Below are 18,851 nucleotides of genomic sequence, written 5' to 3' on the forward strand. Positions count from 1 at the left end.
AACCAGACTTGATATAACTCAATTTGGATTCGCCGCTATCGGCACGTGACTGTATGCGATAAGATTTCGGTTTGCCCCAGCTGGATTCTCCGTACATACTACGTACTCGACTCGCTCAGGGACCGAGACGACAACTTGCAAGATGACTGTGGAGCAGGTGGGGTTGTCCTTTGATGGTAGTCATACGATTGCGCGACATCATATCCGAGTTACATAGACTTACTGACATTGTTATCAGGACCTGTCCCCGGTTCTCTGGCTGCCGTTATCGAGCGAACCGATGCGCCTGATGCGAAGGATCCTCCGAACAAACGTCGTAAGTTGACAGACAGGGCATCTCGCAGTCTTTCAGAACTCAATGGTGTCTCTGAAGCTAGGGTGCCCAATGGGTTCATTCCTTTAGCACGCGTCAATTTGCACCTGGTACGTGATAGGAATTTGCACTCAGCACTCGCGCGTGGTTCGATTGCCTTTTGCTAATAGCTCTCTATAGAACTATACAGAGACAAATCCGGAGGTGGATGGCTCTGGTGCCTATATCGACCTGCCTCAACGGTTTCCTGTCCAGTTTCATGCTCGGAATACAAATGTGCGCAATAAAGGCGGCTTGACTCCGAGGATAATGGGACGCGAGGATACCGATCATGACTGCTCTATACTGGAGTTAAAGTCAGTAATAGATGGGGAGGTTATATTATCTGAGAGATCAGTGGATCCGGCGTTGCTCGGCATCGGAAAGTTACTGCAACTTATCTCTAAATCTCTCTGCGCCGACTTTTGCCGCCGCCATGACCCTGTGGCGTGCTATCAGGCAACTCTACATTGCTTGCCTGATAGGAAATCTTTCCGTCTAGAGCTAGTCCTCTTATGTATTGATTCGCTAGAGGTGCGGGGCTTGAGTCAGTTTCGAGATGATCAATTGGAGGTCTACTCACGATATGTTATACGCGAGCTGCAGGATGTCTTCAAGGAGAACGCTCGTCACATTCTCCGGCGTTCCTGGCAAGAAAGGGAGTTACATCAACAGGCGAAACAGTGGTCGCCATGCGACTTTTACAAGAATGTTTATGTCCCCGAGGACACTCCCAAGACATCTGCAGACATAAAGTGTGGTATGGTCGAGAGCAAGCTCTATCCTTTCCAAAGAAGAGCAGTTAGATGGCTTTTGCTACGGGAAGGGATGGAGCTTCATCCGAATGGAAAGGTCGTTCCAGTTCAGAAAGCGTCTGGTAATCATCTTCCCGCGTCTTTCCAAGAATTCGCTGATGCAGATGGCCGGCCTTACTTTGCCAGCCGTTTGCTTATGACTGCTACTACCAGTTTTCCGGATTGGTATGATGCCGAAAAACATCTAAAGGGTGGCATCCTTGCGGAAGAAATGGGTCTAGGGAAGACCGTCGAGATGATTGTCTTGATGTGTCTGAACCACCGCAAGCTGACTGGTGAGCAGCCACCGTCAGATGTTGAGGGCAAGAATCTCAAACCATCAGGGGCCACACTGATCATAACGCCGCCTGCGATTCTTGAGCAATGGAAACAAGAAATTCAGCAACATGCACCAGCACTTCGTGTCTTCGAGTATACTGGCATTCAACGCCACGAGGATCAATCAGATGATGCGCTTGCTGAAATGCTTGCCAGTTACGACGTTGTACTTACAACTTATAATACACTTTCTCGGGAAATACACTATACTGGTGGTGCGCCAGAGCGGAATCTACGACATCAAAAGAAATTTGAGCCAAGAAAAACGCCTTTGTTGCGGATAGATTGGTGGCGAGTTTGCCTGGATGAAGCCCAGATGGTCGAGCACGGTGTCAGCAACGCTGCCACAGTTGCTCGTTTAATCCCTCGGCATAACGCATGGGCTGTGACGGGAACACCAATCCGCAAAGACATGCGTGATCTCTATGGCCTTCTTTTGTTCCTCCACTATGAACCCTTCTGTGGCCAGATAGCCACATGGGACCGATTGTGTGGGCGATTTCAGTCCGTGCTCGCGGACATTATCAACACCATCACCCTCCGACATAGCAAAGACCACGTCCGCAGTGAGCTCGATTTGCCACCCCAGAAAAGATTCGTCATCACCATCCCCTTCACCGCCGTCGAAGAGCAGCATTATAGTCAGCTGTTCGAGCAGATGTGTGAGGATTGCGGGCTCGATCTGTCTGGCGCGCAATTGAACAGCAATTGGAACCCCGAAGATCCAACAATCGTTGAGAAAATGCGTAGCTGGTTGACAAGACTCCGCCAGACCTGCCTTCACCCCGAGATAGCAGGGCGGAACCGTCGCGCGCTAGGCACTGGTAACGGGCCGCTGCGCTCTGTGTCCGAAGTTTTAGAAGTGATGATTGATCAGAACGATACGGCTATTCGGGCGGAGCAGCGCTCCATGATTTTGTCTCAAATTCGGCGGGGTCAGTTGTTGGAAAACGCGCGGCGTCGTCAAGAAGCTCTTAATCTGTGGAATGGGGCTCTGGAGCTAGCTAGTTCCATTGTGAGGGATTGTAAGGCGCAGCTGAAATCAGAAATCACAAGATATCGGTCATTACAAGTTACTAATTCGAATGTGAATGAGGGTGAGAGTGAAGAAGATGATCAAATGGGAAAGAACAGCCGTATAGGCACGTACCGCCAAAGGCTGCGTGCTGCGTTGGAAGTCGAGCACATTTGTATTTTTTTCACGGGAAACGCGTATTATCAAATTAAGTCAGATTTGAAATCTACTACGCCTGATTCTGAGGATTTCAAGTCTCTGGAGAAGCAGGAAACGTATGCGTACGAAGCTGCAAAGTTGATCAGGAAAGAGATGCTGTCCGAAGTGTCCCAGAAGGTTGACCGATACATGAGGTCTATAAAGGACAAGAAAAAGGACAAGAAATTCGTCCATATCCCCGAGTTTAAATCGCACGTCTTCTCAACCGGTATTGAGTCCCGTCATGTACTAGGGAAACTTGAGGATTTCTGCGATGCAATGAATGAGCATGCTGGGCAGTACAAAGAATGGCGCGACATCATGGTCAACTTGTTATCGCAATCGCTCATTGATCAAGAGGAGGATACAGAACTTGAGGGAAACGAGTATGAAACGTCAACGAAACACCAGGACGAAATGTACGTCTACATGGAAGCTCTACGTGCCATGTTCGCTGATCGACACGACGCCCTCACAGGACAAAAAAATATCCTCGTCGCCCATGAAGTCAAAGGAGGCATTATCCAAGCGCAAGGCGGAGAAGGTCCTTCTCCGCAGCTCTTCCTGTCAATAATGAATAAGCGCAGTCTGCTCAAGCCGGACCCTAAGCTTGGCTCCCTCCGTGGGATTCTCGGAGAGCTTCGTAGTCTTATCACATCGTTGGAGTGGCAGGAGAATGAAGGAAGCGCGCGTGCTGCCGCCGAACTTCAACTGGTGAATGCCGTGCTTGAAAATGCGAGTAAAATGAATGCCGAGCAAACCAAGGTTAGTTCGGGCTTAGAGAGGGAGGTGGAAATGTTTCGAGACACGATGAACAATCGTCTCGAATACTACCGGCAGCTGCAGCAGATTTCGGATACCGTGGCGCCATATGATGAAGAGAGTGTCGGTAAACCGATGAACGACACACTCTTTGCCGAGAAACTCCGGCAAGAGGAGGCTATAGATGAGAAGATCTCTAGCCTGAAAGCAAAACGCCGCTATCTCTTGCACATCAAAGAAGAGCCAGATTCGGACGGCTCTTCGAGTATATGTATTATCTGCCAAACGGGCTTTGAACACGGTGTATTGACTGTATGTGGCCACAAGTACTGCAAAAATTGTTTGCAGTTGTGGTGGAAGCAGCACCGAACTTGTCCGATTTGCAAGAAGCGCCTGAAGGTCAGGGATTTCCATCAAATCACGTACAGACCCGAGGATTTCGTCGTGCGAGAAGAAAAGACCCCGACTAAGATGGGGTCGGTACCGGAGCGTTCTTCGAAAAATTCATCTATCTATACTGATATCAGCACCGGTACTCTGAGGGAGATCAAGAACATCGATATTAACGGTTATTTCGGTACCAAAATTGATACGCTAGCCCGCCACATATTGTGGCTGCGGATGCACGACCCTGGGTCCAAGTCGATTGTATTTTCCCAGTATAAGGGGTTTCTGGACGTGCTTTCTGTCGCCTTATCACACTACAAAATTGGTTACAGTAGTGTCGATAGTACAAACGGTATAGAGAATTTCAAAAACGATCAGGCGGTATGGCTTCTTGCTCTTTCGTACTCTAACTCGCCCCATGCTAATCTCTCTGCAGATCGAATGCTTTCTTCTACATGCCAAAGCGCACTCATCCGGACTGAACCTAGTCAACGCGACTCATGTTTTCCTTTGCGAGCCGCTCATCAACACCGCAATCGAATTGCAAGCCATTGCCCGTGTCCACCGTATCGGTCAACACCGTGCAACCACTGTCTGGATGTACCTCGTCTCAGGAACGGTCGAGGAAGCGATCTACGACCTTTCTGTGTCCCGTCGTCTTTCTCATATCACCGCAAAGAAAGAAGAGACTCTCGCATCGTCAACAAAGATGCACCTAAATGGCAATGATAAGGAGGCTATAGACGAAACTACGATAGACTCGGCGAATTCGATGGAAATGCAAAGTACAGCATTGTCCAAGCTCATGGCCAGCGGTGCATCTGGTGGAGAGATCGTCAAGAAAGATGACTTATGGCAGTGTCTCTTCGGAGATTCCAGCAAGAATCAGGGATCCAATCAGCATTCCATGGGTGCTGATAACGAAGTTGGGAAATTTCTGAGGGCTGAAGCGGCAGAACAAAGAGTCGCTAAAAGTTGAGACGGAGGAACCGTCGATAGAATGTAGATATAGAGATAATACTTGAATATATAGCTTTGCTTCTTATTCTATAATTTTTCCTGGGTTGATGTTGATAGATGACTAAGCATCCCAATCGGGACAGCATCGTGTCTTCCCTTTTGGGGGAATGACGCACACTTCCAGCTGCCTGGGGCGGTCTTTCTATCGCTCTTCGTGGTATAAAAATTTCATCTTCCTTTTCTTCATTTGGGGTGTTCGGTCAATGTGCAGACACTCTCATCTCTCCTGTTCTCCCTCCATATCTCGTTATGGCTTCAGACCCCGCGTCGGCGAGTCCCGAGGCTCGTGAGCTCAGTTTGATATCTAAAGTCGAGCTCAGAATCGCCCTGGCAGAGACAGATGCGAAGCTCCAGTCTCTTCTCCAAACATACTTAGCTCCGTTACTTCTCAAACTCGGTTCAGAAAGTCTAACAGTTCGCAACAAAGTGATTACAGTGTGCACACATGTCAATACCCGAGTTCAGACTCCGTCCATTCAATTGCCCGTGACAGCACTGTTGAAACAATTCAAAGAGCAAAAATCTCAACTTATTAGGCACTACGACTTAATTTTCTTGCAGCAGGGGCTTGATCGCTTGGGTGCCAATGCGCGGATCGAGATCTTGCTACCGTTGCTCCAAGGGATCTCCGAAATTGGGACGTCAGTTAACCAAGGTGCCATCGTGTTCAACCTTGTTTTGCGACTCTTGCCTCTTTTGAAGCTGCCCCCGAAGGGTAATGAGGAAGATGTGCAGCTGAAGAGTCGACTAGGACTGTTCGATGAGGACACCAAGTTTCTGTCTTTCTGGTTGGAGAAGCTCCTTTTGCTTTCGTCAGCAGACGATAACTCTACGACATGTCCCGGTCTTTCCCCTAAGGAGTACACGTTTCTGAACAAGGATGCTCCTGTAAAGGAAACGTGGAATCCGTCTGCAAGCGGTGGTCTGAATCTCACGGAAACCAAAGCCAACGCCTTAAAGTTTCTTGCCAGTGGAGCTTTTACGGATTCAGAGCGGTTCTTGCCTGCGCTAGTCGCAACTTCGGATGCAAATTCACGCCTGGCAGACCTTGGAGAGGAGATTTTGAAGCGATTCATTCCGAACTTCGAGGACCCCGATGTCGTGCAGCAATTGTACAGCTTGTATTTTGGGACTGGAGGGGCCAATGGAGCCCCCCCTGCACGGCCTTCCCTGCAGATTAAGCTGCTAATTTATCTCGGAAAATCCATTATGGCTACGAAGGATACCGAAAAAATAATTCGATTAATAGAAGAGGGCCTTCTATCCGATACGGCAAGGTCGTCACGGGGACTGCAAGCATCCAGGTTGAGGACTCAAATCTTTACATTCACGACATGGGTTGTCCGCATGGGATCGCCGTCAAAGTTGAAAGGGATGGCACCAAAAGTTATTCAAGGCTTGAGAGATTTCATCCAATCTCAGGGCTGGCCTAGTCCCGGAGCTAGCGGGCAGAAATTACCCGCAACTGATATAAGTCTCAGGGGTCTTGCCTACGAGAGTATCGGTATAATGGTACCCAAAGTCGATTTCCAGGCGCAAAACGACGACGAGGAGTTTTCTGGCTTTGGTCTGATCAAGTGGTTGTTCACCTCATTAAGCTGCGATGATTCGAGCCCTGAGATCTTTGTTAGCATTGAGCAGGCTTTGGGCAGCATTCTTAACTCGTCACTAGACAGTTGGGACAAGGGATATCAAGAGCAACTACGACCCTTCCTGGTTGATCAGATGAGAAACGAACCAGGAGAGAATGATCCTCTGACCGGATTCAGTGTCGTTCGAGGACCGCAGTATGCTGCAGTACGTTTTGCCAATCGCTTTCTACCCTATCACGATGTTGTAGCTCGCTGGGTCGATATCATTGCCATTGCGCGGGGGTCGGAAAGGCATCACGAGGTTGTGGAAGAAGGCAAAAAGGGCCTCCATCCTCACTGGCATCGCCTCCTCAATCCTGGAAATAAAAGCGAAGGACACGATGCTTCATCACAGGAGCAAACGTACGGCCCATGGTACGATTTTCCCAGTTTCTCGTCCGCAACGCGCTTTTTATTCTGTCCCTCGGGTCATGCAAACATAGAAACTCTGTCCGCATCGGACATCCTGTCAGGGAGTTACAGAAAAGCATTCGCACCTACTATCACGTTCCTTCGCAACATCCTTCTCTGGGAGTCTTTCTCGAAGTTTGGAATTGCAACCGACATAGAGCAAGACTGGGACACTAAACTGGACATACTACTTACGTCTGACGAACGAGCTCGTGCAGCTTTGAAGAAGTATATCGCAGGTTCTGATAAAGAATCAGTGCTCCTATTCCTTCAGAATGCCTTAAATGGGCTCCTTCACGAGGGCCGAGAAGGGCTCGAGCTATGTGGTGAGCATTTTGTGGAAATCTGTTCTGCGGCATCAAACGACATAGTCGACGCCATGGTCTCACGCGTTTTGTCCTTGAAATTGCCCATATCTAGCAACGACCAAGAGAAACAGAATACGGCCGCACGTGCTATCGGTATACTTGCATCTCATCCAGCGTTTTCTGAAAAGGATTTGTCTGAATTCGTTATGGAGCTGTCGAACGCTTCCACGACATGGAAGTCGGCGATTGGAGAGCTGGTACTTGTCATCCGTGGATCAATTCTGGCACTGTCATACCTGCTTAGCAGGCTTGCATTCCGTGGAAAACTCGACAAGATTCCGCAGGTACAAGTGAAGTCATTTATCCAAACCCTCCTCGATATTATCAAGTCCGCAAACGATGTTATTTTCCGACGGGTTGCACAAGTAGCCATCGGGCAACTCAGCCTTTCCGGAATTCTTTCGCCGACCTTGCTCTCTGGTGATGGCTGGACGGAGGTCAAAGAGAGTCTCACACGGGACGCAAAAGCCGAGAGCGAGATCCCCATACTGGCAATGGGTCGGCTATCGTTGACCTTTTCTAACGAATGCATCGTTGATCCCCAGTTTAGCTCGCTATTGGATGCTCTTTACAGCTTGCACGAGATTCGTAGCCCAGAAATTCATTTTTCTGTCGGCGAGGCATTGAGTGACGCTGCCATTGGATGGAAGTCCAAAGCACTAACCCGAGAATTTGATGTCAATGAACAATTCCCCCAATCTCTTATCCCTAATACTGTGCTTGCAGACATGTGTGACAAAGTCATTGCTGACTGTGGTGCTTCGAAGCCAGCCCTCCGTAAAGCGTCTGCCATATGGCTGTTGTGTTTAGTCAAGAATTGCGGTCATATGCAAGAGATGCAGGACCGATTGCGCAAATGCCAAGCTAGCTTCACAACTCTTCTCGGGGACCGTGACGAGATAGTGCAGGAATCAGGTGCTCAAGGGTTGGGTTTAGTTTACGAAATGGGAGACCAGGAACTTAAGGATGATCTGGTGCGAGACTTGGTCAACTCCTTCACGGCTACCAATTCCCATCTAAGAGGAGGCAAAGTCCACGAAAACACAGAGCTTTTCGAGCCTGGGGCTCTACCCACTGGACAAGGACAGTCAGTCAATACGTACAAGGATATAATGAATCTGGCATCTGAGGCAGGTGATCCAACGCTTGTATACCGATTCATGTCGTTGGCTTCGAACAACGCGATCTGGACCAATAGAGCAGCTTTTAGCAAGTTGGGTATTAGCAACATTTTCACGGATTCGAGCGTCAATGGCTACCTGGCAAAGAACCCCAAGATCTATCCAAAGCTGTTTCGTTACCGGTTTGATCCCAACCCCAACGTGCAGCGGTCAATGAACACGATCTGGCACACGCTTGTCAAGGAGCCTTCAGCTGTTATCAACGCCCATTTCGATGAGATTATGGATGATCTCTTGAAGAGTATTATGACTGGTCGGGAATGGCGCGTTCGGCAAGCAAGTTGTACTGCCATTTCGGACATTATCCAAGGGCGTCAACCGGAACAGTACTCAAAGTATATGGACGAGATTTTCAACAAGGCGTTCAAACTTCTGGATGATATTAAGGAGTCGGTTCGAGCATCCGCCCTCAAACTTTGCCAGACCATCACCAATGCAGTCATCCGCACCTTGGAGACGAGCGATGCCGACACAAAACGCGCCATTACAATGCTGGGGAAGGCGATCCCGTTCTTACTCAGCGACAAGGGAATGGAGTCTGGTGTCCAAGAAGTCCAAGGTTTTGCCATTGGGTCCCTTATACAGATGATCAAGAAGAGTCCTACTAAGTCGCTACGGCCCTTTGTTCCTCCCATTCTAGAACAGTTTTTGAATTCGCTCAGCTCTTTGGAACCACAAGCGGTCAATTATGTTCATCTGAATGCGGATAAATACGGGTTGACGAGCGAGGAAATCGACAAAATGCGATTGTCCAGTATCCGCACGTCTCCTATGATGGAAGTGATTGAGCGATATCTGATTGACACGCTCGACGAGACCTCGGTGAAAGAGTTTGCAGCCAAGCTTGAAGCGGTGCTTCGCGCTGCCGTCGGGCTTCCAACCAAGGTGGGCTGTAGCCGAGTGCTGGTCCTGCTGAGTATGAAGACTATGCTCTTCCGTCCCTACGCGGACCGGTTCATCCAGTTGCTGTCGAAATACGTTGTTGATCGGAATGATACCGTCAGTGCGTCGTACTGTTCATCAATAGGCTACCTCATGCGGTTGGCGTCAGACGACCGGGTCCTAAAGACAATTGAGTATGCTAAGACCCTCTACCTGACGGCTGAGGATGCGACTCTACGAGTGATCTCGGGGGAGATTCTGCATTCTACGTCGAAACTCTCCAATGATCGCTTCATGGCATTCGCTGTCTCCGCTTTACCTTTCATCTTTGTTTTCAAGCATGACACGGATGAGCATGTTCGTGAGGTTTTCGAGAAGACGTGGCAGGACAATGTCGGTGGTACCCGGACCGTATCGCTCTATGTCAACGAAATCACCACGCTTGTCTCGGACAACCTCGAGTCGCCGCGATGGGCCATTAAGCACACAGCAGCCCTTGGCATTGCTAGCACCATCACGTCACTCGACTCCGAGCTTGATCTGGTTACTAGCGATCGTCTATGGCCTGTTCTGGAGAAGGCGCTGGCGGGAAAGACCTGGGAGGGCAAAGAGGCCGTACTTAAGGCATTTGTCAAATTCGCGGGTCAGGCCAAAATATTATGGCAGGAGAAGAAACAGCTCAGTGATGCGATGAAGGCAATTACTATCCGAGAAGCAAAGCGAAACAACGTTGCATATCGTCAGCATGGCCTGACTGCATTAGGTGGAGTTGCACAGGCACGCAGTGATCTTGATCTGATGCCTGACGCTCTCGCAATTACGTCAAAAGTGCTAGAAGATGTCCTTGGTGACGATGAGGATCGAATGCATATTGACTCCGGCAGTGGCCACAGGTCAAGGTATGTCCTCCTTTCATTTAACTCGGTCTTGATTTAAACGAGCTCAGCTGACGATTTTCGGTATAGCACGGAAGATACATTGGCAGCCTGTATTAGATGCGTCCTCCAGTGTGTCAACTCTGCGGCATGTGCGTCCGGAGGTTGGTTCTTTGACCTATTTTGCTACCAGTCTAGAGCGCAGAAGTGCTAATCAAATTCCACAAATAGCCGTCCAGACATATCTGACCGATTTGATTCCTGTTGCTGACAAGGCATTGAGGAATGGCGGCAGAACCGTCCAGGCACCATTATACGAGGAGCTGAGACAGCTACTGACCAGACTGGAGGAATGGACATCGCCATTTGACGGTCGTGATGTTGATGTCCATAGCCTCCAAGGACCCTTATCGACGCTCGCAGGAGAATTGCTAACTCGCGAGATTGATGTGTCCGTGGAAACCATTCGGACAGAACGCGCGCAGGCGGCTGTCACATACATTGCCCTTAGCCAGCAGAGAGGATTTGAGGTCAATGAAGCGTTGCGCCAATCGATTCAGACCTGGAGAACAGGAGAGCGATCGGGACCAGTGCAACAGATTCTCGATCAGGCGCTGGCGAAGTTGATACGGTGAGGGACTCTTCATGCACACTGTCATGTCTATACTGTGCGGGAAGCTACTCTCCGTAGGGCTGGACCTGGATATAGTTACCACGGAAGAAGAGATTGCATTCTGTCCCTAGAGTAGACAACCTTCAATGAAGTCATTCATGCCTCAGGTGTCAATCATACCACGGATACCACGCGGGCCGAAGCATTCGAACCGTAATCATTCACCCCTGCCACAAAACCCTCAACTGATATGATTAATGCCATTCGCTAGTCCTCTCGTACTTTCGAATCGCTCTCTTGACCTTAGCGCCCTCGTGGAGCTGCCGAGCCAATGATTTCTTGCAAAAGCGCCGTGGGGTTCACACCCCGGCGGCTATTCAGCCAGTCTCTTCGTCCTCGCCATTCTTCACGAAATGGATAGACGAGGGGGTGGAAGGCTCAAGGAATTGCCTGGAGCCTGCTCTATGAAGTTGTAACAGTACTTGATCCTGCTCCTCCCCTGACCAAAGAAAATAAAATAAGTGCCGGTTATCTCATACTAATAACTGAATCCGTCCCACTACAGGACTCCGCATTGAACGACTTTTCCCCGATCGCAACACTCTCTGCTGTCCTGAAATCCTGCCTGGAAGGCTGGATTGATATTGATCGACAACTAGATCTATCCGCCTGCATCCATTGAATCTGCGTGGTGGCGCAGGTACTACGGGGTACAATAGTACTGCTACTCTCGCCATGAGTCCTACTGGGAGTCGCCAGGTCCCTGAGGGAGAGCTGTTCCTCTCCTCACCACCTGCGCCAGCTGAATCACCAATCGTCGGGCCTCTACGAATTAACAAGTATGATACTAGAACCCCGTCTCCTGCATCGAAACACTGTGTCACTCCACCATACCCAGATGACCGTCCTCGTCCATATCAAGCATCCAGTTCCAGTTCGACAGCGGGGAGTGACCGGACGGGATCCCCAACAATGAACATTCAAACGTCTACACCAGCCATCTCTGGCCCGTTGAGACCGTCGGATTATCCTCCAGCTTTGCGGCCGCGGGACGGTCGTGAAGCCAGACCGGCTACTCTGGCAGAGAGGCGGGGAAATGCTCCCAAACCCCTGCCAGAATCGCCCGGCCCAGATGTACCGGATAAAGAAGGACTGTTTCGTAAATACACGCGAGTCCCAGCTGCAGCTCCTCCTGCGCCGAATGGCAATGCATACGTGAATTACCGGCAACAATATTACCCGCCTCCCCAGCCCTCATCTACTCCTAAGCCTGCTTCAGCAGCCGCAACAGCATCGCACTTACAAGTTCCGAATGGAAATAATGCGATCGGCCGGATTAGCTCGACAGCATCGAGTTCGACCACCCGCGCTCAACGGGGTTCTCCTCCCCCGCCGGAAACTCCCGTAGTTGGTCCCGGCCAACAGCCGGGATCTGATATCGAGGCCCGATACGCAGCTTCTGGGATCGCTGGAACATCGACACTAGCTGGTCTTCAAGTGCAAAACTCTGCTGCACAGAGAAGGGTGGAGCCCTATGCTCACCAGCCACCAAGGCGGCCATGGACCCCAACCGAACAACCAGGCACCCAACCACATGGACCTCCGACAGTTTATCAAGGCGACAGCATTGTGAGCGCTGATAATCCACCGGCTAGTCCTATCCCAATCCAGCATACGGTTCCACCTTCACAGTCGGCTCCACCTCAGCAACAGCCATCGAGGATTCCACCAAATGCATTAGAACAGGACCTTGACAGGATGCGGATTTCGTCCTCTCCCCCTCCGGCCTACTCAACTGTTTCAGGACCGGCTGCCTCTCAAGGGTATCCCATCGAAAAGCAGCGCCCAGCTGCTTCGTCCGCTCCTCCCGGGCACCCGGCAATAACGGCTCCAACAAACGGGGCTACTGTGTCTACTAACGGTGCTGCCATCGCATCGCCAATGGTCACCGCTCAGGACCATCCAGCTTTTGCAAATGACCCAAGACCACCCATGCAGTCTCAGAATGGCATGCAGAATGAGCAACAGGTCGCCTTTCAGCAGCAGCCACAGCAACAGCAACAGCCACAGCTGCCGCCGCAGCCCTTGGTCAGCCAATCTCCGGCACCATCGGGCATGCCTCCGGCATCTCCTCCACCGCTACCAGAAGGTTGGATGGCGCATCTGGACTCCAACTCTGGGCAATACTATTATATTCACCTGCCGACTCAGTCGACGCAGTGGGAGTTCCCCAAGGGCCCGACGCCGTTGAATCTTAATGACACGCCATTGTCTCCAGTAGGCAGCATTTACAGCAGTCATCCTCTTGCGTCCCCGGCATTGTCTACGTTTAAGCCTATGGTATCCCCGGGCCTTCCTATGACACCAGGTTTCGAAAGCCTGCAATCCCCTGTCATGGGTGGTTTCACTGGGCCCCCTCCCAGCTGCGGGGTTGATTTGTACAAGGTAGCACCAACAAACGGCGTCTACTTTGGGCCCTACCTTCGATACACCAACATGGACATTGAGCACGGCATTTGGCTTGGTTCCATCCTTCTGGTCACCGATGCCGCCCAACCACCAACAATACACATTCATCAAAGTCTCGACCTGTCGCCTAGCCCACGCCAATTGAAAGCCGTTGGCATTTCTACTCATCAACGATGGACATTCTACAGGTATGACGTCGACTTGCAGATGGACGAGTCTGGGCCTGCAAAATGGACCTATGCCATCACATCACACTTGGGTTGTACCAGATACGAGTTCCTGGTTGCCGGCCGGTATGAGACAAATTGGCGTTTTATCACAACCTCAGGAAACGATTTCTCTCTCAACGTCAACGCCAATGATCGAGCCCGTATGGGAGGCGTGGGACTCATGTGGAAAGACATTATGCAAAAGCATAATGAAATCGGAGGCTTCCACACCCAGTTATGTCTTGGGGGTCAAATTTACGCAGATCGAATGTGGAAAGAGATCGCATCACTGAAGCAGTGGCTTGCGATCAGTGGTAAAGATGCAAGGAAGAACATGCCTTGGACGGCGGCGCATCAGGAAGATGTTTCTCATGCATACTTCCACTATTACACAAGCCACTTTGACCAGCCTTATGTGAGGGAGTCGTTTGCTCAGATTCCTTATATCTGTCAGCTTGATGATCATGACATGTGAGTTTTGATCTCCTTTTTATTAATGAACCACAGGCTAATAGGTTTTAGTTTCGATGGATTTGGCTCATACCCTGATCATATGCAATTTTCGAACATGTTCAAGAACATTGGCCGCGTTGGTATCGATATGTATCTGCTCTTCCAGCACCACACGACGCTTGACATCCTCCATAACGCCAGATCCGATTTAGATATGTTCACGGTTACGGGAACAGGTTGGCACTTTGTCAAATACTTGGGGCCAGCGGTGGTGGTAGTTGGCGCTGACTGTCGCTCGGAGCGCAATCCACACCAAGTCATGGCGGGTCCAACATACCAGGGCATTTTCCCCAAGGTAGCGATGCTACCACCATCCGTGCAACACTGTCTATGGATGCTCTCTGTGCCAATAATCTACCCACGACTGGAAACAGCCGAGCACATCGCACATACTGTCGCCACAGGGAAACGAGCTGTCACTGGTGCATATAACGTCCTCGGAAAGGTAACCAGTTCTGTTGCCGGTGTAGTCGGCGCAAAAGACATGGTAGGCTCTGGGTTCGATTCCGTCAAGCGCGCCGTGGGTAAGTCAGGGCTCATGGGCGGGATACTAAGCCCATTTGGGGAGTTCGATCTCATGGACGAACTCCGCGATCAATGGACACACGAATCCAAAGAACTCGAGAGAACTTATCTCATCCGCACTCTCCAAACAATCGCCCAATCCAAAAACATCCGTATGACCTTCCTTTCCGGTGCTGTCAACGTCTGCGGTGCAGGCCTCGTCCACGACCCGACCCGCCCCTCGGACCATAAAACAATGTACCAGCTCATTTCATCGTCAGTTGTTAACGGCCCACCTCCATCATACATTCTCAAGCTCCTCCACAGCAGTAACAAGCCGCTCTACGTCCCCGCCAACGGTCACCGGTCCAACTCACAGCCGACTGATACTAAGGAGGATATGATGGAGGTCTTTCAGACGGACGTGACGGGCCAGCCTCGGGAGTATCGAAAGCTGATGGGGAGGAGGAACTATGCTGCTGTCGTTGCTTATGATCCTGAGGCTGTTAGTGCGGCGTATGGGCAGCAAACAAACGGTACAGGACACGGAGCTGGAAAGTTGAATCTTGCGGTGGACTTCATGGTGCAGGGAGAGGGGTTGTATCCGACTGTTGCCAAGTATGGGCCGGTAATTGTTCCAAGTTTGGGGCCGGGGAAGTGATGGTTCTTATTTAATGTTTTTTTAATGTTTTTATTGGAAGTTTCTATATACCAAGCATGTCCCATTTACGTACTCAACTCTTGTTGCCAATGTATATTCCACTACACAGACAAAAGTTACTAAGGCCTAGTATCAGTCACATGGTGTCAAAGGACTTTTGTCCAATTCCGCTTGAGCCGCCTGGCTTAGCCCCCAAGCGTCAGCCGCACTACGCGCCCCTCATCCCACTGTTGAGCTAGAATTGAATGTCACAATGAGCTTCAGCTATGGCGTGGGGTATTTTCTTGTCATTGTGAAGCTGGTGGATACAGTGCGGAAGCAACCTACAGATGCGCCAGGCCAGTATAAAGTCATTTCGGACGAGTAAGTCGCATAACTTGGAATCTTGGATGAAACTGACAAGCTGTTAGTGTCAAGCGATTGTCATATATGCTACGTGATATTGAAGATCAAGATCTCGGTGATAATCTAAAGGATCAGCAGAAGCAAGCTCTAAACGATATCTTGAAAGGCCACCGCGATCTGCTAGGTGGGCTGAACCGCACTCTCGTCAAATATCATGACATAGGTCCGACTGGGAAGGATGTTAATGTTAATGGCGTCAGGAGAGTAAGTCGTTGAGTATGGAAGACATTGATTTGTGACCAGAAAGAAATATAGATGTATTTCGGTAACGGGTTTCGGCAAACATTAATACGTTCAATCTCTTTCTCAACGAGATGAATAACCAATTGAACAGGGAAACAAAAGACCTAGCAGTCATCACTCAGCAGGGAGTCAACCAGCTTGTTCAACACCAAGACGAAAAGAGGCGGCAAGATATCCTCAAATGGCTTTCTCCAATAAACCATGCGGACAAGCAAGCTGACTTGTTCGGTCGAGTGCAAGAAGGCACCGAGACCTGGCTCTTGGAGACCAAGAAATTCAAGAACTGGATAACTCAAGATCACGGCACGCCGACCAACGCACGCTATTTTGTCCTGGACTACTGGTAGATACAGGCAAGACCATCTTCATGTCAGTTGTGATCAATGAGGTCCAAGAGAATTTGCAATAAGCTGGGGTTAATGTGGTTTTTTTTTTTTTTTTTTTCTATTGTAATTTCAGGGAGAAGGTGAGTCTCGATGGTTTGTTTACCGTTATCCTACGACAGTTAATCCAATAATTACCGTCTATTCCCAAGGATAAGGAGACGCTCTATGAAGCGAGTTTTGATTCAGGTACACGGCTCACTCTGGAAATATTCAGACTGCCCTAGACTGCTATATTGGAGTTCTCACGGTCTTTCATTGTTATTAATGCAATGGATGAGGGCGAACTTCCAGGCGACTCTCGGAAGAAGTTTCTCATAGAGCTGTTCGAACTTCAGAAGGAGCATGAGTTCGATCTGTTTTGCGATGTCCAGGGGCAATTCAGATATCGCGGGACTGTTTAGCGGGAGATCGACTCTCGAGATTCGTGCCCACACGGAAGATGTTGAAAGTTTCCTACGGGGGTGAATAGGAATCTTTCCAAGTGTCGTTTAAAAAGAGGGCCTGGTTACTGTCTGTGCAGGCCTTGTGACGGTTGGTGAGCAAAGCCATGTTGTCCGATTGGCTCACTATACAAGGCAAGAGTACTTTGAGAGACACTGGGCTCGCATCTTGCCTGATACGCATTACGGGATCGGAAACCTCACTCCATCATGCAGTGGTGATGGATCATAAAGAAATGGTCAAAATCCTTCTCGAAGTCAGTGCTGATATAGAGACAATAGACTTGGCGGATCATACCTCTATCGACTGCGCAGCACCACCTGGGAAGGACAGGAATAACAGGCCAGGCCACACTCCTCTAATATCTGCAGCAGAAGCCTGAAATGAGGCAATGGCCAAGAAAGTCTCTGAGCCAGATCATGCGGATAGAATGGGCCGAACCCCGCTGATGCACACTATGAGACATTACTACGAGATGGCGAAGCATCTCCTGGCGCGAAGAGAAAGACCGGACGCCGAGGACGAAGACGGCGAAACTCTGTTGTCCATCGCTTCACAGCGTGCAAAGAGCCAGTGGTTAAATTGCTCCTAGAGAATATTTCTTGTCTAAACAGTCCAGTCTTGCTGGTATAACCGAACTATGAACCTTCCGGGGCAATCCCGATGCTAATATCTTGTAGGACACTTCTGAGCTTGTCCTTCCCATTCGCGATATCAACATTCTGGGAGCCGATTTTGCTGAGGACCCGATTTCGATCATACCCACCCAAGATGAGCGGGCCTGGAATATCCGGGTTCACTGATCCGACGTACATGCCATACGAATATGATGGAAGTTTATTGACTCCGCCTTTGCTGTACGGCCAGCCTGCAAGCAAGTTGAATGTAGAGGTGTAATCGACCACCGAATGAGTTAGCTTAGGCGCCCCAGCGACAGAAAGGCAACGGAAACCGGATAATTGGTGCCACCGGGTTATGTCTTAAAAGGTTCGTAGATCGCATTCATGCTAATGCTCGGTACAATAGGGCTAATGACACACTGTCGGCAAGGGCCCCTTGATGACGATACCCTGCAATAGGACTCCATTTATCGCTGGCTGGTCACAAGACTGAGTCCGGAGTGACGGCCGTATCTCACTCGTTAATGTTAAATGCTCCAGCGCGTTCCGCATAACATGTGGATGATAGAATTTGTTTGAACAGAGAGTATTAATGATGACTGTGCTAACCTAACTGGGATATATATTAATATTATATCTATTGCTTCCTAATCGTACACTGGCGGCATGCCATGGACCATCGGGACATTTTCGTGGTCATGTTCTTGGACAATGGCTGTGGTTGCACGATATGTTTAGCTGGAGCGTTATAGCGCCTCGGCGCTATGATAATTTACATGTCAAATATTCAGCTCATCTCAATTCTCATTGGAAACGAAAGGAGAGATAACCAGAGAGTATCAAGTCTGATTCTTGACCTTTTCAAGAGCCTCCCTAGACATTCCTATTAAAGGCCTTAATATCGAGAAGGTCAAGAAGGTAGCATATGAACAGGGTCTTCTTACACTTGTCAGAGAAAAGACAGGAGGTAAAGGAGAAGCAGGACAGAGAATCGAGTCTCGTAATTCCACCCAGCTATTGGGCAACACATTCAAATTTGGACAAATACATTGTTGTCTTTTCAACTTTGTCGGAAGAAGCTTGAAATGGTGCCTGGGCATGTCCAGATTCCTTTCCTGTGGATCTTGGGTTTTGTATGTAACTGCCTCGCTATCCATGATTCCCTGCATCATTTTGGTGCTTCGATAGTACTGAGGATTGTGGTGCGTTCTTGTTTCCACTATTGAGCCGTTTTGTGAAATCCATCTGCTTAGTTAAGTGATTGCAACGGGCTCGTGGCAGTGGTCTAAGAGCTAACCGCGCGGTCTTGGTTTGGACGGAGTCTGGCCTTTTGTAGAGACCTCCGTGTTGAACGCTATTGACTTATGCCTGTGTCAATTACTATTATTCAAGTCTAAGTAGCATGCCAGAGACGCGTACAGGATCCATATTATCGGCTTCATGCCAAACATCTAATATTTATCTGGCCGCTCACATACCAAATCAAGAGTATACCAATTCAGACTCAGTGGCTACTATTGTAGACAGCTGTACTTTGACGTAGACCATTTACTATATAAGCACTCAATAATA

At 49.5% G+C, this 18,851-nt stretch overlaps 5 protein-coding genes across 5 annotated transcripts; all 5 read left to right on the forward strand.

Annotated features, from left to right (window-relative positions):
- The first annotated feature begins 40 nt into the window (after positions 1–40).
- Positions 41–4,911, forward strand: EURHEDRAFT_149498 (putative SNF2 family helicase/ATPase). The gene is made up of 5 exons (XM_040777782.1): positions 41–176; positions 239–316; positions 374–423; positions 494–4,228; positions 4,284–4,911. The coding sequence occupies exons 1-5, from the start codon at positions 143–145 to the stop codon at positions 4,824–4,826; spliced, it is 4,440 nt and encodes a 1,479-aa protein (XP_040637171.1). The 5' UTR covers positions 41–142; the 3' UTR covers positions 4,827–4,911.
- Positions 4,912–4,989: 78 nt separating this feature from the next.
- EURHEDRAFT_414302 (ECM29 family proteasome component) lies at positions 4,990–11,032 on the forward strand. Its single transcript, XM_040782389.1, has 3 exons — positions 4,990–10,239; positions 10,306–10,379; positions 10,447–11,032. Exons 1-3 carry the CDS (start codon positions 5,117–5,119, stop codon positions 10,848–10,850), a joined length of 5,601 nt encoding a protein of 1,866 aa, XP_040637172.1. The 5' UTR covers positions 4,990–5,116; the 3' UTR covers positions 10,851–11,032.
- A 531-nt stretch (positions 11,033–11,563) lies between these two features.
- On the forward strand, positions 11,564–15,184 carry EURHEDRAFT_460222 (WW domain protein; the record flags this gene model as incomplete). Its single annotated transcript, XM_040784634.1, has 2 exons — positions 11,564–13,977; positions 14,029–15,184. The coding sequence occupies 2 exons, from the start codon at positions 11,564–11,566 to the stop codon at positions 15,182–15,184; spliced, it is 3,570 nt and encodes a 1,189-aa protein (XP_040637173.1).
- A 200-nt stretch (positions 15,185–15,384) lies between these two features.
- On the forward strand, positions 15,385–16,262 carry EURHEDRAFT_149711 (uncharacterized protein). The gene is made up of 3 exons (XM_040777783.1): positions 15,385–15,547; positions 15,595–15,793; positions 15,924–16,262. Exons 1-3 carry the CDS (start codon positions 15,438–15,440, stop codon positions 16,050–16,052), a joined length of 438 nt encoding a protein of 145 aa, XP_040637174.1. The 5' UTR covers positions 15,385–15,437; the 3' UTR covers positions 16,053–16,262.
- EURHEDRAFT_149776 (uncharacterized protein) lies at positions 16,135–16,651 on the forward strand. The gene is made up of 2 exons (XM_040777784.1): positions 16,135–16,298; positions 16,368–16,651. Exons 1-2 carry the CDS (start codon positions 16,216–16,218, stop codon positions 16,534–16,536), a joined length of 252 nt encoding a protein of 83 aa, XP_040637175.1. The 5' UTR covers positions 16,135–16,215; the 3' UTR covers positions 16,537–16,651.
- The last annotated feature ends 2,200 nt before the right edge of the window (positions 16,652–18,851 follow it).

This window comes from Aspergillus ruber, assembly GCF_000600275.1.
Source record: "Aspergillus ruber CBS 135680 unplaced genomic scaffold scaffold00021, whole genome shotgun sequence".
NCBI classification, from domain to species: Eukaryota; Fungi; Ascomycota; class Eurotiomycetes; order Eurotiales; family Aspergillaceae; genus Aspergillus; species Aspergillus ruber.